This window comes from Porites lutea, chromosome 12 (assembly GCF_958299795.1).
Source record: "Porites lutea chromosome 12, jaPorLute2.1, whole genome shotgun sequence".
In the NCBI taxonomy this organism is placed as follows: Eukaryota; Metazoa; Cnidaria; class Anthozoa; order Scleractinia; family Poritidae; genus Porites; species Porites lutea.
In genome coordinates, this window is record NC_133212.1 from 12,690,072 (window position 1) to 12,711,520 (window position 21,449).

A 21,449-nucleotide genomic window follows, 5' to 3' on the forward strand; every position below is an offset into this window, starting at 1 on the left:
AGTTTCTGTGGTTAGATACGAATTGTAATTTACCCGAAAACTTTAAAGGAACAACAATATGCAACTCTCCACTTGAGAACACTGGCCTCTTTTATGCGTACACCTCCCTGAAACGAACATCACGAGTTCCGCTGTCCATACAGGCTAAACCAGATTCAGGAATCTGGAAACGTTCTGCTTGTGGCATACAGAATTCTGGGCTTTGGATTAAAGTATTCAGCTTAGGAATCCAGAATCCGCCAACGTTTGAAATCTGGAATCCATTACCTGGACTCCGCAATCCGATACAGCGTGGAATCTATAACGATCCAAATTTGGTGCTAGAAGAGGCTACATTTTCGCAATATATTGAGCTGGCGTAGGAAAATGATCAAAATGCAGTATTATACAGCCATTGTCTCATGATAGATTTGTGATCGATAAAAAAGGTTGTCACGGCATGACGAGGTAGATGTTCTAAACGGAAAACTGGAACTTGCATTCTACACCTTACACAATCTGGCTTGGAATCTCATAATCCCATCATAGCAGCATAGTGATACCTGAAACTGAATATATATTGATAAACGAGGAGTCGGACTATATATGCAACCTGCTAGTTTTGAAAAGAAAACTCTTGCTAGAATTTTAGACTGACCTTTTTCACACTAGACGTTGCTCAAGAATTCCGGAAGAATTCCACCGGTCAACAAAAGAGACCTCTTTTCGGCTTATCTGATTACGTTATGCAACTTATGGCATTTGACACCATCATAAGTGTCAATTGTTTAAAAACTATATAAAACATTATTCATATCAGCCGTGATTAAATGAATCTTTGGTGATTTAGCTGCATGTTTAGTTAACTACAGTTGTTCGGGCGTCCCTACTCGTAGTTGAACTAGGAAGATTTTTTTTAACACCCGGAATATTCGAGGCCAATGGCTACTCGGACCGGAGAACATGTTGAATTGTTGTGCATGTAACTCACGGAACAAAGAGGTATGATACATATGATTGTTGTTATTGCCGGCCAATCCTGGGGACATCAAAACAAAATTCTTGACCACCTCCATAAAGAATCACGGATATAGAAATATGGGACCAGTTCTGTGAAACTGAAATGATGGGAACCAACTCATTTACATGCATCTAAAGCCGAATGGAGTATAAATGCGCATTTTTCTCTAGTACTTTAATTTTCTGTTAGAAATAGTCTTTGGAATCTCAAATTATTTCTATCGTTAAAACCAGACAAAACAGCTTAATAGCATAAGTATTCACCATTGTGTTAGTCAATATTATGACTCAGTGAAGAAAAAACACTGAACACTCCAAGGGAACAAGACCCCACTTCATTTGATTACAATATTTCACAATTAACCATACTTACCTCAAAAAGTGAAGTCACATTTGAAAGCTCTTATTCAAAGGTAAGAAAGACAAATATACACGATGTATTTAGCAGGAAATATCTAATTGGGAACATTTATAGTTTTTACTTCTCCTGTTAGACAACTACAGGACCGCTATTTTATACGTCGCGGTCGTACGGAGCGACGCGAAGGTTAAGACGTTTGCAGGACAAAGGTGTTACCTTTTATTTTTTAGTTATTTTAGACCTATTGTTCGTGAGTATTGGTCCTGATAAGACCCAAGTGATCGCGGACTCCCGTTCTTCAAGGGAAACCAAAGAAGACTCATCCTATATGATTTTAGTCTTAGAAAATTTGACCTATTTTGGCGCGAGAGGAAGTTCGTGTCCCTGCTTTAAAACTTGGCATGTTTAGTAATTTTAAAGGTGTTCTTTCGCAATTCCAAATTGTCTTTTTAAAGATACAACAATCTTTGTACTCTGAAAGATATAATTTGACGTTTGTTGGTGAAATAGTCAGACAAGTGACAATAAGGATGATAATTAACCGCACTGACGTTATCATCTAAAGAAGATTCTGATTTTTTTCAAGTTTAAATTTCTGTGAACCTAGATCAACTCAACATGACCTAAGGCAAGCTTGAAGACGGAGGCTCTGATCACAAACAAACTACTATATATTACCAGAAACTCATAAGGGGTTGAACAACCCCTTATGGGTTTCTGATATATTACTTCATTTACTGCGTTTGCAAAGAAGCTTGTTTAACGTATAATCCCGGGGCGGGGATATAATCTCGGATTGCGTGGATTCTCGTCAGAATTGTATTTAATCCCCGGAAAGGTCAATTGACCGCTAAAAGATACAACTCTGGAACAGACATAGCCTGCGAACAAGCTCTAAATACGAATAACAAGATTTGTTTGAATGGTTTTTCTTTCTTCTACTAGTTTCCTGCGTTCTACGAGGCCCGTAAGCGATAAGGTTATGTGGATCATTGTTTCTTGTTCGATCCTGAATCCCATAACTCACATAACTGATACCAAATAGCTGCAAGTTATATCCCTAAACAGGACAACGAATATCCAGAGGCCTGATCCCCCCGGCTGACTATGGGACGTTGACAAAATTGCCAAATTAAAACGTTCGGAGAAAAAACATTTACCTTTTCTAAAACTAGAGAAAATCCTTTGACAAGTGACGATTAAACTGAACTTTAAAAAAGTAATAAAATAAAGGGAATGTTTACTTTAGAAACGCTAGAAACATACACTACGTACAGTATCACCATGCAGTAAGATCTTGATAACCAACTTGCTACAATAATGCATGCTGTGATTGAAATCAAATGTATTGTGACTTTTGGTGTAAATAATTTCGTTGAAACTTTTCAATCGTATTAGGAACTGTTGGTTGAAAAGCAGAGTTTGCCAGGTTCTGAATACTAATTCAATGAATTTGATTTGCTTTCCATCTTTTACACTGACTTTTGCTCAGTTATACCTATAGATCTGTAATAGTCTCGAGTTCATGTCCTGACAGACATTTATCAGTCCTGATAATCTAGGAATTCATTTATCATACAATCTTCAATCAGTCAAGATAGTTCTTTTACTAATTATGTTGGAACTTTTGTTAGAGGTAGGAAATTACTCCATGCATGTATATAGATCAGTTGATAAGTGATTTACTCATAGTAAGCATACTTCTGTTATCTACCTTAGTTAACATGGACTTCTGGGCACAACGTTGTCATACATTTTTTACTGGACTGCCTGTGGCACAGCTCAGTTATAAAATGAGTTCGGTTTTTCCTTCTGGTACAAATCGCACTCTGGCCTGTTCAGATGCAAGATATAAGAGTATGCGTAGAATAGGTCAGCGGGCTTCAGCAGAGTACATTCTAAGGAGCTCGAAGCGACTCGAAGCAATAAGCTATTTATTATCGGTGGAAGCATAAGAATGCCAAAAATACGAATGTAAACGCTGTTGATGGTAAGCCCACAGCAAAAAATGGCAAGAGTATATTTTGGAAGTGGTATAGTTCATGATCTATACGAGAGACCTATTTACAAGCGAACTCTTTCGAGTAAATCTTTTATCGAGAAACCTTGTGCACTGTGAGCTACCTACTGAGTTAGAAGCGCTAAGAGAGTCACACGAATTAACTGTTAAAACTGAAACTGTTGGGTACGTAAACATTACGAGCAACTGGATCGGTGAAATTCAACAGTGTTTCTGATCAACACAACAGCCTTATGGAAAAATCAGTACTTCAATCACCAGCTTTTGAGTAGCAATATCCTTGCTTACTGTTTGAAAATATGTATTTCTATTGCTCCCTGATTGCATGTACCTATCAAGAACGGAAATATTATCAATGCTGGGTACTGGTTCCTTGCTAGCGGAGGTCTCTGATTTTTCCTCTCATTTTCAGTTGCCTCGTCCTGAGAAATCTCTGCTAGCAGGGAAGGTACTGTGTACTTTTTGAAAATCGCAAAAATTAATTCGCAGCGAGAAAAACCAATGTGTCCTAGTCTTAAAAATTAGTTTCTGCAAAAATCACCAATCCGCAAAAATAAACTTCCGCAAAAATTTGTGCCACACGGTATACCCACCTAGCTTGTTTTGGATCGACCATCAATAACATTGGAATTATCAATCATCTATTTATAGTCTCAGTTAAAACAGTTTAATGAGACCCTTGGGTTGGGGTGGTGCCCGGCCTGGGAATGGGTTTAGCAGGGTTACTTCTTCCTTTCAGACTCTGTCAGCTGTCTGTTGTGGTAAACTTCTCGTTTTTCATACATTATTTCTACCTAGTCTAGGTTTTATGGTAGCCCAGTATACACCCTCTGGTTTCTAGTTTGTATTACACTGGCTGACTTTTTAGGCAGAGATATGCATTTTACATTTAGTACATTTCTTTTCGGAGTACAGTAAACCCTGTAGCTATATATAATAATGGCACCTCAGTCACTAAAAGTACAGACAACTATTAGAGCGGACTTTTGTCCGGGGCTGTTTTCCACTATTTTTACCGTTTCGTCCCGCCGTCTGCTACTTTATCTGCGAAACCGGAGAGGATACAGATGTTTAGTGTTCAACAGAGCTGGCCAATCAGGTCAGGATCAGGTCCCGACAGGTCGTTTATTTTCAGGGGTAAACTAAGAAACCGGGTCTGACCAATCCACTGATAAAACTTGATTGAAGCAGTGCAAGCTGCCATAGACGAGGGAATTTAATTATTCTGCGGTGGCTTTGAAATCAGATACATGTGTAAGTAATCTCATTCACTGTTTCTCTGCGTGTATTGGTTTCAACTGATTAACAACCATTTGCATCAGAAGTGAAGTGTTATGAGTTAGAAGTAAAAATGTTTTTTTGGAGTGGTGAGATTACCACTTCACGCGCGAAACCTCGTTATAGCGAACGTATATTGCAAGTCCCTTGGCCTTTCAGGTTATATCAGGGAGGTTCCACTGTATTCAACTCTTCTGTAGAATTCAGTGCCATTCTAAAATTGTGAGGTTTTTTGCGCATTTACGCGGTGGGATGTGATATATATAATAACCAATTGCAAATCGGTATATTTGAGACGACAAATTGTTTTCTTGTAAAAACCAACTGGCCCCGTTTGTCGTCTGATATGATTGGTTCGATGCTTCATTAGTTTGACGTCTGACCAATTACAGACGAACTCATTAATTCAACTCGACCAAAATTACACTTTGGTTCATTTCATGAAAAGTCCGACGTTTAGCCCGGGCCTAAAAAATTGAATGATTAAAATGGTAGATTAATTAATTGATAAACAAATGAGCTTCAATTCTGGGGTGTTCATTTTCATTTGAATCATTTATATTGTTTTTTTAACCGATCAACCGCTAACGAATCAGACTTGACAGAACTTATATCTGACTTACAAGGTCTATTCTCCAAGATAATACTTTGAATTGCTATTGCGTTAAATGAATTACTCTCGCTGTCAAAATACACATTTGAATCACATGGATGAAGGAATAAAAAAGGTTACCCTCCCTGTATATAAAACGCTTAACAATTTTAAAAGAAACGTCATACACACCCACCAGTTTTATTTTTCTCCGAGCTTTGCCCACTCCATGTTTTCATTTGCATGTTGTTATTTTACCCTTTTGTCCCCAGTCATTATCTGTAAATGGCCGAACTAGTTGACTCAGTATACGAGCTACTTGGCTCTTCTACCTTTTTAGTCCACAAGTAAATCGCTTTATTTTAATTAAAGGGTAGCTTCTCTGCTAGAAAAGGTAAGAGAACCTGAAACACAAAAATAAATGTCAATATAAAGGGATTATCTTGAATTGCAAATAATCTGGCTATTTTTGTTCCATGCACCTGTTGGCGACCAGGCTGTCATTTCCTGAGGCAATGTAAGCAGAAACAAAATATTCATCTTAAAAACAACTGCCAGCAGTACCGTTTTGCTAGAAATTAGTATCAGTTCATGAGCTAACGTGCATAAATCAGACACCGAGCTACCAGCAACAATCCATTCGGTTTATACTGATACCAAAGGTAAGGTCTCTGAAATTGTCCAATTTGTACCTGACTGATTTCTGATAGAAAATACACCATGCCGGAAACTCAGTGCCCGGCATGATGTATGGCTGAAGGCATTAAAAAAAATATGTAAATACGGCTGCGCTGTAATATAGAACTTAAAGGACCGTAAGAATTGTAAGAGAAAGATGATATTTACGCCGGTCAGTGGAAGCTATTGATAAGAACAAAAAATTAAAAAAAACTGAAATATTAAATTTGAACGAGGGAAAGTTCCCTTTAGATGGTCATTTTCATTGGTATCACACTGGTTTTCAACAATGTATCCGCGATGTGTATGCTTGCTTTCATTGCTGTAAGCAATTTATCGGGCGACTTAGTGGTACTTCAGGAGGTACCATGCATGGATAAACAATAACAAACGGGAAAATACAAATGAATAGAAAAGGACAGTTAATTTTCAGTCCATTTTTTATGGATTTTAACAATAGCGGTTTGTCGTTTTGCTTTCTTTGAGCGATATTATCAATTTTTGCCGGGTAATTAAAAAATGGATAGGCCCAGCTGGAGATAAATGGTCGTTACTTCAGCTCACGGAACCAATGAAATTTAAAAACTAATCGATGAGATTTTGTACACAAATCTAAATACTTGACTGCTGTATCTTTATTACCCTATGTTGCTGTGTGAGTAGGGAAGCTTGTCGGCAATTTTGCGAAGTACGGAAATCTGCTTTTTGGTTGTTATCTCTGGACTTGCCGCAAAATTTGCTGGCGATGACATCGATAATCGGGTCAAAATAAATAATAAGTTATTTATGTTTGGTGTTAAGTCGGCCTTCAATTCATAATTTTGTTTTTAGAGCTATACATGTGGCTCCACTGGTACTTGTACACCAGTAATTTAATTGAAACAAACTCTCACAACAATGAAGAAAAAATGTCATGTCGTGGCATGTGATTTACACGATAGGAACTCGTTGAGACTAATCTAACCCAATATGTTAGCCCTATTTAATTTTTTTTCGTCGATGATGGGTGCCAAATCTAGTATCGCAGAATAATATTGGACTCCTTATACTTAAAAACAAGTTAATATATATTTTGCTTAAATTTGCAATTCTGTACTTGATTATTTTAGCTGGATGTTAGCATACCGCCAGAGTATACTGAAGAACTGAATTAAAATCGATTCGTCGTGTTCAAATTAGTACTAATTTGGCAATTTACCATGGCGAGTCAATTTTTTGCGATAATTTGTCGTTGTAAGTGGTATTGCACGAAAAATCTACCGTTTGTTATTGCTCGCATACATGATATGATACGAAAACTTCAAAACTTTGAAACATTATTTTGAGCCAAACTGCGAACATCAGCCTCAGATAAGGATACTAATATCATTATTTCTTTCAGTAAATTGACTCACAAAAGAAGCATGTCTTTTTGTATTAATTCCCTAATGACTTAAATCCAATCTGCGATTTCCATTTTTAGTGTTATGGCTTTAATATGATTACTTTTGCGTAGGCTGCATAATTAAGCGACAATATTTTTATTTTTTACTGTTTGACGTCAGAAGAGAGCGAAATGCCCATATAAAAAAAATTGATATAAAAGCCTTGGATGTATGAAACGGCAAAATTGAAAGAAACAAATAGTTCAGGGTAGTAAAAGCCACCGGGATCAAGATTTTCGTCATCATTGATTCAAGCAAGAGGGTATAAACATCGTTCATTTTTCAATTTGCATACCATTTCATCTTCGCCCAAATCATCGGGGGACCTCGTCCGCCTTAGTCATGTATTGACTTGAGATTATATCCTTTTTACTATGTACACAGGGAAAGTGGAACTGAAAATACCAAAGCCAGCATTCTTTACTGATACATCACTGCCCTGCAGGAGATTATATCCAGGTTAAAAGACGAAATATCGAGGACTTGAATCTTGACGGAACACCGGTTTTGCGATATTTTCACGGTGTCCAGGATACGACGCTACCACAACTTTAACTTAAGCAAAAATCCCATTGGCAAATGGCCAGAGGTTGCCCGGCAAAGAAAGACGGCACGCTGCAAGTTATTCATTTGGAAAGCTGATAGCAATTGAGACCAAGTGTCTGGCAACACAAGATAAAGACATGGAATTTAACAATTCCAGCAACACTGAAATTTCTAACTGTCAAGTCTCTATCGCAGAAAGTGTGAACACTCTACGCTTTAACAAAATCGACGATAAACACGACGTCGACGTTGACGGCCTACAGATAATTTTAAAGCACAATAAATCACCGAAAAGTGGGCTTTTAAAGTCAAGATTTAGAACAACTGGTGCTGCACGTATCGTTCACACAAACTCATTATCTGTTCTACAAAATTCATCGACGACTGATTTAACATATGGATCGAACGATATTCAAGACCGAGAAGAAACGCCATCAATTGGAGATAAAGACCTATTTTCATTGCCTGTTGTAAATAGCTGCGATATGCGGGTGCACCATACTTCTGATGGAGTTCCAAGTATTACAGTACACCAAGATAGAGAGTATCGCGTCACAAGTAAACCCTCTACCAAACAAGATTTGGATCCCAATTTCTTGATGCCAACTGAAGTAAGTGAATTTAATAACAGTTAAAACTTTGGGTATTGTGCAGCCGTTATTTAATATTTAGTCATTCTGTAGCTATTATTTGTAAAACATATTATTTCACAGCCACCTGTTAAAAACGTGGCTCAGAGGAGAGTTTAAAGGTTTGGTCCATTGTTGACAGGTAGCGTTCTATTGGTCGGACTCCAGAATTACTCAAAATGAAATTAACTGGTTATTCACTTGTTTAGTGGGATCCGATTTTATTGCACTGTGACATTTGCCACGAGTGCTGGTAGACTGGACGGGAAATAATGAGCGTCTCTGAAGGTACCAGCGGGCATAGATTTCATTGCGCTTTTATATCAAATCGCCCGTTTTTTTTCAGGTTTTTTAGGCGAAATCGCCAGCTCGGCGCAAGCACAACGACGATGGAAACGAGAAAACAAGCAAAACAAAAACTCTGAACTTGCGGCACAATTTTTGGCAGATCTTTTTGCCGTCAATGCACGATTAGCGCTGTCAAACGTTATTAAAAACTAGGCAATGTAATCGTCGCTTCATCATGGCGATCTTCGCGATTTCGATCCCATCGGAAATATCCATACAGAGGCTCAATAATGACAGAGAAGTTAAATTCCAGTTGCTTCAAGGACCCCATCAAAGGAATCTAAGAACTGAAAACATTGCTGAAATACAATACGTTACTCGTGCATAGAGTAGGTGGAAGTAGCCTGCGAGTACAGCCGTTTCCGACTGTCCTTAGTGGCGAGGGGCAAGGAGAAACGGCTGTATTCGATGAAAGCTAACTAAAGGTGGAACACGACGCGAGTAAAAAGTACATTATATCACGTTTGTAAATGATAGTTTACGAAGTTCATTCAGGTTTAAACTTCACTCAAGTTAAGTTTTCGTTAATAACTCCTTATTTTCTTGATCGATTAATTCCTCTTTGAAAAGTTGTAGTTACTTGTCATATTGATTGATTGGCTTTCGTTAATTTTAAGTCAAGTGTTGAAGAAGCCAGATATATGCTAGCGTCCAGAAGAAGCTCCTTTCCGTGCATTGGTCAAAATATGCCACGCAAGAGTCTTGATATGGTGATAGAAGAGCAGTCATGTGAAACTCCAGATGGGGACAAAGGACTGACGTCACTGACTTCTCTTGGGGTTCCTCGGCATAGAAGCAGGTCACGGAGTCTGGATAACACCGTGGAAACAAATAACAGTTTTGCTGCCTTCAAGGAATCTCTTAAGGTTGGTCATAAATGCGATTTGCGTACCAGCTTATATATCGTATTTTCGCCGTCTGTAGCTATAGCAATATGCGGCTTTAACACCATCACGGCCAGTTCAAGCATTGCGCGCTAGCATGCAAATAACTCGGTCGGGGGGCCACGCAAAATATTGGACGAGGTCGAGCAAAATATCTTAATTTGTCCGTGGCGAACAGATCAATTATTCGCTAAAGCCGAAGGCCGAGGCAAATAATGGATCTGCGAGACACTGACAAATCAGCTTGTTTGATTATTTGTGAAATATCTTTGTTTGTTACGGCAGCAAACCGCGGGAAGCCATTTTGGTTGTTTGCCTTCGCTCGCTCGGAGGAACTGGAAGTGAATCAGTGAATAGCACTGGATATCCGGAGGTTGAGTAGCCAATCAGAGCGCGCTAAAAACGCTATCCACTGTTTTCTAAATCGATTTAGGTCCTGTTTACATGGAGGTTTGGGACCCCTGGCCCCAGATGCTTTAATCACCGGATAAATCGTTATCCAGTGGATAAGTATTTGGGAAACCAATTGCGTTATCCAGTAGATAATGATTTATTCGGTGGATAACGCAATCCACCTTTTCAACATCTGGTTCTAGGTAGGTGAGGTAACCCGTATGTCCATATAATCTCTCGTTTTAAGTTTGATCACGTTTACATGATAGGAAGGGTGACCCGCCACATGTTGCCTCACCTGTCTGGGGTCCCTCAACTCCATGTAAACAGGCCCTTAGCCAGGGCTGAAAGCGGAGCTCTCGTTGATATTTATAGTTTCCTCAAACAAAGGAAAAAAACCGTGAAACGTTGTTCTGCAACGGCAAGGTAAACGGCAAAAAAGATAAGCAGGTCTAACTAGCAAAAAAACCCAACTTTGCACGTGTAGCAATTTTTTTTGTACATTTCTTTGCCGTTGTTTTGCACGTCTTCAAAGTGAAACTGCCAGAAACGTCCTAGGTACACGTTTTATCGAGGAAATGTCGTATATGTGTTTATGTTCACTATTTTTACTGAGTGTCGCTAATTTTCATCTTAGTAGCCGCTAGCATTTCTCGTTTTCTCACCGCCGCTATAAAACTTTCATGTTTTTCCTCCAACGAAATTGGTCTCCTTTGTTTCAATCTCTCACTCTAGCCCTTTCTCTGTTATCCATGTCAATGTAGACGAAATTTAGTCGAAAGAAAGACTCGGTTTGGTTTTTTTTCTCTCTAGAAGCCTGAGGGTGGTCGCCATGCGATTTACAGCCGAAAGGCGTGGGTCCTTTAAATTCAAATTTCCAGATCATGAAAAAACATCACTCGGGCTGCCATGAATGGGTGGACTTACGGTCGTACTTACAGACTTACGTAACGAAGATTTTCTTAGAACCAAAATTTCTCAGTGGATGCGTAGATAACAAAATTTTCTTACACTATACCCTTGGTGCTCCGCCGAGAGTGCAAAAGCTCCCTAATAAACATGCACCTTCATCAGACAACCTAATAAACCTTGGATCTTTTCAAGCTTCCACAACGGCTCACCGTCGTTAAGTGTTCCCGATATATATACAAGTAAAGAAGATTCAGATTATCCTGCCCTTGTAAATTTGTCATTGATCATACTTGACATTCGTTTGTAGAATTAATTACATCCATCGTTTTCTAAAAACAATGTGTGGCACTGAAATTCTCAAACGCTTAGAAGATTTCTGTTTCTGATTTCTTTTAGGTTCGAAACGTCAAGAGAAAAGTGCTTGGTACCTGAGAAAATTGATCAGGATGGGTACTCTTTGACCACGAGCTTGGTTATCAAGCGATTCAGGCTTTTTACCTTCACCTCTTAACAAGAATGGAAGCCATAACCCCGAGTTAGTTATCATGCTGTCCGTTTTGTACAAGCACTGAGATGCTACAGTCAAGACGATTGATCGAGAAGAGAACAGCCGCTGGTGAACGCTACAATGCATAAGGAATTTTAGTTATGCCGAAAGCAAGATATCGTCCAGAATACGAAACGAGCCCTTTTGTTGGCGTTGTGTGAATACTATAAGACACTATAGACTTTTGGCCACTTTTGGTAATTGGAACGATCATACAGGGCAAGACATTCGTGCAACTAAACTATTCCTTACAAAATCTTATATCGTTTGCAATTTATTTATTATTTACTCTGTAACGCGAGACAATTAAAACTTTTTCACTTACTTGAGGATCCGTATCCGGCTTTGAGTAAAACCGCTTTGAAACAGATTTCTGTCTATCAAAGGATGCGAAAAGCGCATCTGTGAACAGAGGCCTGGGTGCCAGTTGCATGAAACTCAAAATCGGACTGTTGGAAAAAATAAGTATCGCATTTCGTCCAAAAATAGTCGGGGCTATTATTACTATTTTTCGCACAAGAAGGAGCGATAATTCGAGGGAAGGAGATTATTTCAAATTTTGCCCACTGGAAGTCGTGCCCTAAATATTTTGTGTTATTATCCCATTAAATCAAAAAATGATCACATCAAAATTAAATAAACCGAACATAGGCTTTCTAAGTGTTCTAAATTTGGTTCCTTCATTAATTTTCAGTGTCAATATCCTCGGCGTCAGAGCTTGAATCCTCACTGATCAGTTTTGCTGCATCAGACTCCACTTCAACGCGACAGGGAGGGGATAAAAAAAAGAAAAGATGGCGAGAGAGGTGGGGGTGGGAGATTATTCGAGGGAGGCGATTATTTTCAATATTTCCGGCTAAGGGGGTGATTATTCGATCGAGGGAGGCGATTAATCGAGGAGCGGCTATTATTCGACCAGCCTTGTCCCCAGGGCGCTTTTCCCTGGCTTTGGAGGAGGGGCACCCCACCTCCAAAGCCAGGGAAAAGCGCACCCTGGGGACGAGGTTGTTATAACGGTATGTGTAATCAGAAAGTGACACGTGAAATTTCCTAGAGAATAATATATATCAGTCACTCGCGTTTTGTCCAATATCTAATAATTTTCTGAACCCTTTTAATTAAAGGCAAGGAAACTATTAGAATTTGCGCAAAACGCGGGAAATTATTGCCTAATTTCGCTTATCAATATCATGGGTGACATATTACGCTTGTAATCTTGGGGTTTTAATTGTCCGTGGTATCGAGAACTCCACATACTAAAAAGATAAGACTAAAATTATGAAATTTTGCAATTTCACAAGTGAAATCATAAATTTACGTTGAAAGTTCGCGACAAAATTAAGAAGTAATTTGTCACCCGTGACATGAAATAAAAACTCTGAAATCACTTCTTTGGCACTCAGCGCCCGGCCGCTTTTTCCAGATTACGACTAAACAGGGGCGTAGCGTGAGACTTTGTTTGTTTGAAGGCGTACGCACGGGAAGACAATTTAGAGCGTTGAAGTCGCTCCCCCAGAAAATTTCTGAATTTAGGGTATCGGTAATGTCATTTTCCGCGCTTTATACGGGACATTTTCAATAAATAAATACCGAGGAAAATGCAGAAGTTTATTGTTTACCCGTCTGTCGCGTTACCGGTATTAACAGTGTTTACGGAAAAAAAGGGTAAAACAGTAACGCCATCAAGTACTGGTTACAAGACGCTAATGTAATGCGAAAATTTATCCATGATCCCGATTTGATAAATAATAAAAAATGCTTTCATGAAATAATACCAAAAAAATTCTCCAATTTCGACTGTACGCACGGACCGATGTGCGTTTATGGACGCTACGCTCCTGCTAAAAGTGTAAATTTGTTTCTGCTAAATCCTTAATAGGAAAGTTTTAAGGTTTGTTAAAACAGTTACTGTAATCAAGCACACCGTGTAGTCCCATTAAACTCAGATATATCGTCACGGTATGCTATTGGAAAATATCGATTATCTCATAATAGATCCCTGAGATCAACCTGTTCGATGATATGCGCCTCCTATCCCCTCCTAGGTGAGGGGGGAGGGGCGCCTGTTTGATATTATGGCCCAGGGATTTGTTGCTTATTAGAGCGTGGGCACTTATTCGAGAAAATGCGGTATCTCGCATACAATCTGCTTTGCAGGACACTTTTAGAGGATGGTAAGGCAAGACTTAAGAGATGCTAAGTTTTAATTAACTTAAGATAAGTGTGTGAAGGCTAAAGTAAATTAAAATCTCAAGTTATTTTTCTTTGTATCACAAGTCGGAAAGTTGAAACGATTCAAGAAAATTTGCAAGTGACTTGAAAACCATCCTTAAAACCGACTTTGCGAACTTGTGGTTTTTTGAGCTTTGAGAAAGACGAAGCATGTCAATCAATCTATTGCGTGGGAAAATGGCCTTAAGTTAACCTGAAGTAAAAAAGAATCTTTTGTCTGTGAAGCTTTATTTTACTTGAAATATTTAAAATTTCCTTGTCTTGAAATATTTTAGCTTATCTGTTTTTACAGTGTAATAGGCCCATTCTTTTGAGCACGCGCAAATTTGAGTCAAACGCCAAAGGACTGGAGCTGAATCCTGAAGGCCAGGCAGCTAAGGTAGCTAAGCATGCGTAGTTTGGTGTTCGTTTCGCGCCAGATTAGAATTTTTCCGCCATTTCTCAAGACAATGTCGTGATTGTTAAAATCATATCGTACTTTGTCGAATTTTAGTAGTTTTCTGTACTTCTGATTTCAGAAAGGTAAACAGGGAATTAATGTGACGTTTCATCGTGAAAGAATGGCTAAAGTACACATCAATGATGTGACCGTTTGCGAAAATCCTTCGCCTTTCTTGAGCAACTTCCAATTTCAGATTACCTTCGAATGCACCGAGGAACTTGACGAAGGTTTGCTCCATTGAATAAGTTTAACTTTATTTGGCTTATTGAGAGTGTTTAAACCTTGTATGTGTTGGTAAAACTGTTGGTGATTCTGCTTTTGTGTGGCCTATTTAGATTTAGAATGGAAAATTATATATGTTGGCTCTGCCGAAAGCGATGAATACGATCAAGTGCTGGACTCAGTGTTTGTGGGACCAGTTCCAATAGGAAGACACGCGTTTGTTTTTGAGGTATGATATTAATGCCCCGATACCACCATTTCTGTTAAATGGCACAAAATGCACGTGAATGTTCTCTTGTTGCATGTTTGTGGTAAATTTGTACATGTACATGTTGTTCAAGTTTCTCATCGACTCCAAAGTTCCAACCATATTTACCGCACACATGTTTTACAAAAGCAAAAGTCTCAATTTGTTAACTCGGGATTGTTGTGTCTTATGGTTAGGACACTTTCCTTGACCAACTTTATACATCTTGTTTTACCAACAGGTGAATGAATGATAAACTATATATATACACGGTGGTGAAAATTTTTTTAAGGTTTTCTTATAACAGTAGAAAATAAATCAAATTCTCTATAACTGTTTTACATATTTGCCTTGTGGAAGTATTGATCAGCAAACCAAGAAACCTGAAACATGCCAACAGTAAATGCAAATTTTTCTGTCAATCAAATGTCTCCTATTATTTGTAGGTGGAAATTGGAAAGGTATGTTGATTGTTTGGAAACAATAGAATAACAAAAGATACCAGAAAGATCATGTTATGCAGTCTTAAAGTGTGTTGTGTGACTTTATTCCGTTTCCTGCATTAACATGTTGGAATGAAAAATTAAATCTTGATAGTCAAAATAAACAGGGTGCCCGAAAAGGCAAGCATCTGAGAAAGCAAAGGCGACAGTTTTGTCACCAGCGAATTCCACCGAATGAAGGGTCATTAATAATTATATATGAGTGTAAGTGATGCATAATAGACATGTTTCGCTGTGGATGTAAACCCAACATTTCTACATTTTTTTTTCTTCTGAAAACGTTAGTTCACATGAAACATTTTGCTTTCATAAAAATTATATAAATTGAAGTGAAGTAAGTCAAAAAGTTGTAAAAAAAGCCAGGATATTTCAGTTTGATGGTAAGGATAGATATTTCCATACCGACAAAAACAACTTTGAGCGCAATTCTTTTTTTTTTTTGCATTCCAAACATTAAGTCAAAATACCAGTAATTTACGACTTGAGCGATTGCAGCTCCTAATAAGAAGGAGAGTAGCATGAAAGCATCCCGCGACCATCTTGTCAGAAGACAAAGTATTGATTTACTCAAGTTAAATTATCTTTATATCGTGGAAACAATAAGCTAACACTTCACTCAGAGAGTCAAAGGGTGCTACATGCGTCGACATTCTTTGTGAGAGCACAAATATAAAGTAATGGGACCCGCAATTTCATAGCTGATACTTAACCTTTTCAATAGGCATCTTTCTGTAATGAAGCATCTAGAGAATTTGCGGTGCGTCAACCTCTGGAAGATTGTTCCATAAGTGGACCACTGTAACTAAAACTGTGCTTGAAGAAGTCAGTTCTTGGTTTTGGAAACAACAATACTATTACTCTCAGTGTTGTCTCTGTATTACTCTCAGACCTGTTGTTTCCTCAGGCATAGTTTTAGTTACAGTGGTCCACTTATGGATCCAGAGGATTTACACACAGCAAATTTGTTTGCCAAACAACAATAATTTTAATATCATTAATAACAATAATATTACTCTCAGCATTGTGAAGGTCATTATTATGACCTGTTGTTTCCTCAAGCATAGTTTTAGTTACAGTGGTCCACTTATGGAACAATCTTCCAGAGGATGTACGCACAGCAAATTTGTTTGCCAAACAACAATAATATTAATATCATTAATAACAATGATATTACTCTCTGCGTTGTGAAGGTCATTATTATGACCTGTTGTTCCTCAAGTGTAGTTTTAGTTATAGTGGTCCACTTATGGAACAATCTTCCAGAGGATGTAGGCACAGCGAATTTGTTTGCCCTGAGAATCTCAATTATTGAGATTCTCCAGGGCAAACAAATTACAGGCGGAGTGAGATTATTAGTACACTTGCATGTTAATTTAGCCTTTTGCTTAGCCCTTCTAATTGATATGTTGTCCCAATCAAGCAAGTTAAGAAGTTGTGTGCAACTACAGTGTGATTTTGGCAGTGTGATTTTGTAGTTTTTGGAGTTTATATCATTCAGCTGTTGCAACAAGCCATCCAAGACAGAAGTACAGTAATCAAAGTGTGGTTCAATGAGACCTTGTTTGTATATTTTAACTGCAGTGTGTACTTGAGACTCTTTTTTAGATGTCATGTACATGTATGTGGGGCTTCCAAGAGAGATCATCTGTATTAAGCCGAGGAGATTTGCTATGAATGTTTGCTTAACTTGGATGCCATCTACATCAATGTTTATTGTGTAGTCGTTGAAAGATTGTAGTTTCTGTCTCAAGCTAGTAATTGTAAGCTCTGTGTTGTTGACATTGAGATTTAAGCCAGAGATCAAAATGTTTCAATTTATTATTGATCTCTGAATCACGATCAGGTATGGTAGGTGCAGAAAAGGTAACGTTAGTGTTGTCCATGTACATTCTAGGAGAACCAGTATTCAAACAGTTTGGTACATTGTTATGTAGATCAAAAAGAGAAGGGTGACGATTATTGACCCTAGCGGTACAACACAGTCAAGAAGGCTGTCACTAGATAGACAGTTACCTACAATAAATCTTTGCATTTGGTTAGTTAGATATGACTTGAATCATTTGAAGGCATCTTGGTCAACACCGAATTTAGAGATTTAGCTGATTTACTTTGCTGAGACTGAAGGTCATTCATTAACTGCCAACTTTTACGAGGATCACCTTTGTTTGCATCTAGTTTTTCAGAAAATTATTTACACTTGGCTGTCTTTTTCACTGACAGTAAAATGTATTTTTTTTAGGTGTTGATTACATTGTTTAGTTCAGTTCCCATTGGGACAATGAGATCTTTATAAACCACTCCTGGTGAATTTCACACCACTTGACGCCCACCAGTCTACTTGTGGCTGTTTTTTAGTTTTCTTATCTTTGAGGGTTATAGGTTTACCTAAAGTATGTTTAATTTGTGCTTGTATCTTTAATCTAGCTTTTCTTAGTGCTCTGTATCAGTATTTGCTCTGTATCTGTATTTGCTGTAGGAAAATAGCATTTGTTATTATTTAAAGTAATGTTTGTAAAAAAGGGGTTCGGTAGGCCTGCACTTCTGTTCCAGGCTAGTAAACCTTAGCAACAGAGTTTGCCAAAAGGGCAAGTGATTTTTTAACTTTCATCTCAACTCTATTGCTTGGGTTCTTATACTGATGTCACACATTGTAACACATTGTAACTTAATTTTATCCACTGGTGAGACCTGCTTCTTTCAATGCTCTGTTTTCTGATTTTGATATTTCTGTATTGACAAAGGCCTTCAGTGTAATGTAGATTGTTTATGTAAAATGACTGTAATCACTTACATAATGCATTTTTAATAAATTATATTATTTTAATACTCATGTGTTAGCTTTAATAATTCTTTGTGGCATGCAATAATTCTTGTTTATCAAGCAATGTGCTTCAAATTGAAGAATTTTTATTAACACAACATCTGTAATATGATGCAAATTAATGAAAGAACTTTCTCTCTAGGCAAAATCCCCGGATCCAAGTAAAATTCCGGACGAAGACCTGGTTGGTGTTACTGTGGTTCTTTTAACCTGCTCCTTTAAAGACAGAGAGTTTGTACGGGTTGGATACTATGTAAATAATGAGTATACAGAGGAAGAGATGAGAGAAAATCCCCCTGCAAGACCAGTTATAGAAAAGGTACAACATACAGAATTAATTTTATTTGTTTACTGTTAATCTGTTGTCAATGGGTAAAAAATTACTGCTTTCGAGTCCTTTCCTGATAATGATTAATGTTTGTGATATTGTTTATATTTGTACTGGTTCCTCAGTGAGGATGGTTTCCAAGCCACAATATAGCTTGATACTAGAATCCCTACTCACTCAAGAACACAGTGTATGAATAAACTTTGAGGGCATTTTTGTATTTTTATGGGTCAGTCAGGGGGCCTCGTAAAAAGGAGCTTATCATGGAAGGGAAAGGTGCATTTAAAAATTCAGTGGGCTTTTAACCATCCGGAGACCCAGGGGCAGATAGTGAGGACGAGGGACAGTCTAAACGGGTGGGAAAATGTGGCGCAAAGAAAAGTAAAGAATGGCGAGAAGAGCCCCTGGGGACAATGTCTTACCAGACCAGTTGCAAATGGTCGCCGCCGTTCTGGCTTCTGATTGGTGCCAGAAAACTTGTGTTTTTCTGGCACCAATCAGAAGCCAGAACGGCGGCGACCGTTTGGAACTGGTCTGGTAAGACATTGTCCCCAGGGGCTCTTCTCGCCGTTCTTTATTTTTCTTCGTTCCATATATATTTTTCCGCCCGTTTGGACTTTCCCTCGCCCCCTTTATCTGCCCCTGGGTCTCCGAGGATGGCTTTTAACTGGAAAGGTGATCATTTTATTCATTGTCGTAACTTTTTCTCTTGATTGTGTATTGTTAGGAGAAAATTGATCTTGGTCACTCTAAGGACTTAGAAGGTTAATAAAGTAGTTAGTAGTTTGTATTTTAGTTTATAGCAGGGCTGTTACTATGGGCTCGGGGCTGGGGATTGCTGGCTCAGACTGTAGTGGATACTTTTAGTACGTCTCCTTTCCTTCACTAATTCATAGTCCTTAATACTGAGGCTTATTTATTGTTTTTTCTTTCAGCTTCAAAGAAACATTCTTCACTCAAAGCCACGAGTAACAAGATTTAAAATCGACTGGTAGTTGAGACTAATAGTAATTCACTACCTTCTTTCACTTGAAATTTTATTGTAGCTGCATTTATCAGCTACACACATTGTCCTGAATATTATGATCAAGTAGTGTACATTATCATTCATGCAGGTATTTTTTATCTATCGCTTATGAAGGTTGTTTTTGTTTCGTCCTTAAACTGTTGCTCTTCACATGTTTCAGTGCCATTTTGACTACACAGAGTTACAAGGAATATGTTATTTAAATGCTTTTGTATATTTAGACATCAATGATTGCTATAAACATTAGCAACTAAACTTAGGCCTGGTTTAGACACTGAACTTTTCATGAGCTGAACCTAATTCAAATTAAGGCCGACCCAAATTGTATTTAGACTGGCTGAATTGATTCAGATGCCGATCTTAAGTGCAGGTGAACTAAGTTCAAATGGTGAAAAGTGCTTACTTCGGTCAAACTGCTTACAAAATTATTTATACATTAGATACGGTACATGGAAAGTTCGGCGTCTGAATCAAAGCCATTCCAAAGTCGCTCCAAAGGCAAAAATCCCAGCCGGGCTAGGCCAAGAGAATGGCTGAGCCGTTCCAAATTGAATCAGGCGTTCCTAATTGATTCAGATGCCGAACTTTTCATGTACTTAATTCAATGACTTCAATGTATTAGGTTTGGCTCATGAAAAGTTTGGCGTCTGAACTGGGCCTTAGGAGAGTTGCAAAATTTTCATGTGCTGACAGCCAAAACTAAGTCGTATTCAAGATACTTATGCTGTTATTTAATCAGTTTGTGATAATTGGTAATTTTGGTTGGTTTATGTGGAGATGTTTGCCTTGAGTGGATTTTAAATAAAAACAGACGACATAATGCTGGTGAAAGCTAGCTATTTCTGTCTCTAGTTCTTCATTATTTTGCTTCCTCACTGATGCAGAGAGCTTCCTTTATCAATGTACACATTTTGGGTATTTAATTATCCTATTGGAGGAAGTTTTACACTGCATTTACAACCATTTTTATGTAAGCCTGTCTTAATCAATTAGAAAGTTATGATAGCTAAAATCGTAAAGGCTAAAAAATGGTTGTAAAAACCGTTTTCGTTCATGGGAAGCGTTTAAATGAACTTATAGGTTATGGACTCTTAAGGGTTTGAATTGTACAGTATAAAAATGAATTGATAATTAGTGGTAAAAATGATGAAAAAGGCGCGTAAGTATGCATGTAAATCTAAATGATTTCACAAGGTCGTGTCCATGAGAGCTGACGTAGCAAACACATGAGTGTTCAATTAGTATCTCCTCACCCTAATAAGTTAATTATCATACAAACAAACTATTTTAATAATAATGAATTGCAAAACCGTAAATGATAACTGTTTCAAGTTCAACAAAACTAATATGCTGTCGGATAAAATATCTATAGAGTTTATGAATGAGCAAAATATTGTGTCCATCCTATGATACGACTAGGGCCGTCTAGAGATCCATATCGCATTTCAGAACTCAAACTCCATGTTCGATGTCACGATTTTCTAAGCGAACCGAGAGAGAGGACTTTTTTGAAAGTCTAACTCGATGTCAGAATCCTCATTCAGGGTCATTATGCTGTTATCTTTACCCTATTCTTACTTTGAACTTGACATTGAACAAGAAACTTATTAAATGGAATGATTTAGCTCCTTGTTGGAGTAATTGTCACGGAGGCGTCGAGTAGACAGGGGGCGTTTATAAGGGAGGGGCGTCAAATGGAAGATTAAAAGGGCAAAGGAGGCGTTTATTTGAGAGAGGCCGTCTATTGGATCATTTACGGTACTGGACTGGAGGGACAAATCTAAACCTCTTTCAACCTTCAAATGGCCAAAAAGCAATACTGACCACAATAACTGACTCGTAGTACAATTAGACGATCAGTTAGGTCACAATCATACAAAGTCCCACACATTTTAATAGCAGAAGCGATAGCGCCCCCTTCCCCAAACGCACCATATCGGTTAGTGCAGTTTGAGACAGCACCCGGCGACCCAGTGTTGTGTTCTGAGGCCAATAATCTTAGTGGCCTTTTTGATC

At 38.2% G+C, this 21,449-nt stretch overlaps 2 protein-coding genes across 3 annotated transcripts; both read left to right on the top strand.

The window, feature by feature from the left end:
• The first annotated feature begins 869 nt into the window (after window positions 1-869).
• On the top strand, window positions 870-12,099 carry LOC140921508 (uncharacterized). 2 transcript variants are annotated; one of them, XM_073371511.1, is made up of 4 exons: window positions 870-981; window positions 7,737-8,509; window positions 9,493-9,741; window positions 11,461-12,099. In XM_073371511.1, the coding sequence occupies exons 2-4, from the start codon at window positions 8,036-8,038 to the stop codon at window positions 11,494-11,496; spliced, it is 759 nt and encodes a 252-aa protein (XP_073227612.1). In that variant the 5' UTR covers window positions 870-981; window positions 7,737-8,035; the 3' UTR covers window positions 11,497-12,099. The 2 variants fall into 2 exon arrangements, with proteins under 2 accessions (XP_073227612.1, XP_073227611.1); XM_073371510.1 differs by lacking the exon at window positions 870-981 and having other exon boundaries at window positions 7,560-8,509.
• A 2,162-nt stretch (window positions 12,100-14,261) lies between these two features.
• On the top strand, window positions 14,262-21,057 carry LOC140921376 (histone chaperone asf1a-A-like). The gene is made up of 4 exons (XM_073371376.1): window positions 14,262-14,512; window positions 14,621-14,736; window positions 18,221-18,397; window positions 19,342-21,057. Exons 1-4 carry the CDS (start codon window positions 14,404-14,406, stop codon window positions 19,399-19,401), a joined length of 462 nt encoding a protein of 153 aa, XP_073227477.1. The 5' UTR covers window positions 14,262-14,403; the 3' UTR covers window positions 19,402-21,057.
• Window positions 21,058-21,449: the final 392 nt, after the last annotated feature.

Excerpts from the sequence above, each read along its gene's own strand:
- LOC140921376 (XM_073371376.1), top strand. The coding sequence starts at position 14,404 with ATGGCTAAAGTACACATCAATGATGTGACCGTTTGCGAAAATCCTTCG. Across the intron at positions 14,513-14,620 it reads CACCGAGGAACTTGACGAAG|ATTTAGAATGGAAAATTATA; the intron begins GTTTGCTCCATT and ends TGGCCTATTTAG. Across the intron at positions 18,398-19,341 it reads CAAGACCAGTTATAGAAAAG|CTTCAAAGAAACATTCTTCA; the intron begins GTACAACATACA and ends TTTTTCTTTCAG.
- LOC140921508 (XM_073371511.1), top strand. The coding sequence starts at position 8,036 with ATGGAATTTAACAATTCCAGCAACACTGAAATTTCTAACTGTCAAGTC. Across the intron at positions 8,510-9,492 it reads ATTTCTTGATGCCAACTGAA|TCAAGTGTTGAAGAAGCCAG; the intron begins GTAAGTGAATTT and ends GTTAATTTTAAG. Across the intron at positions 9,742-11,460 it reads CCTTCAAGGAATCTCTTAAG|GTTCGAAACGTCAAGAGAAA; the intron begins GTTGGTCATAAA and ends GATTTCTTTTAG.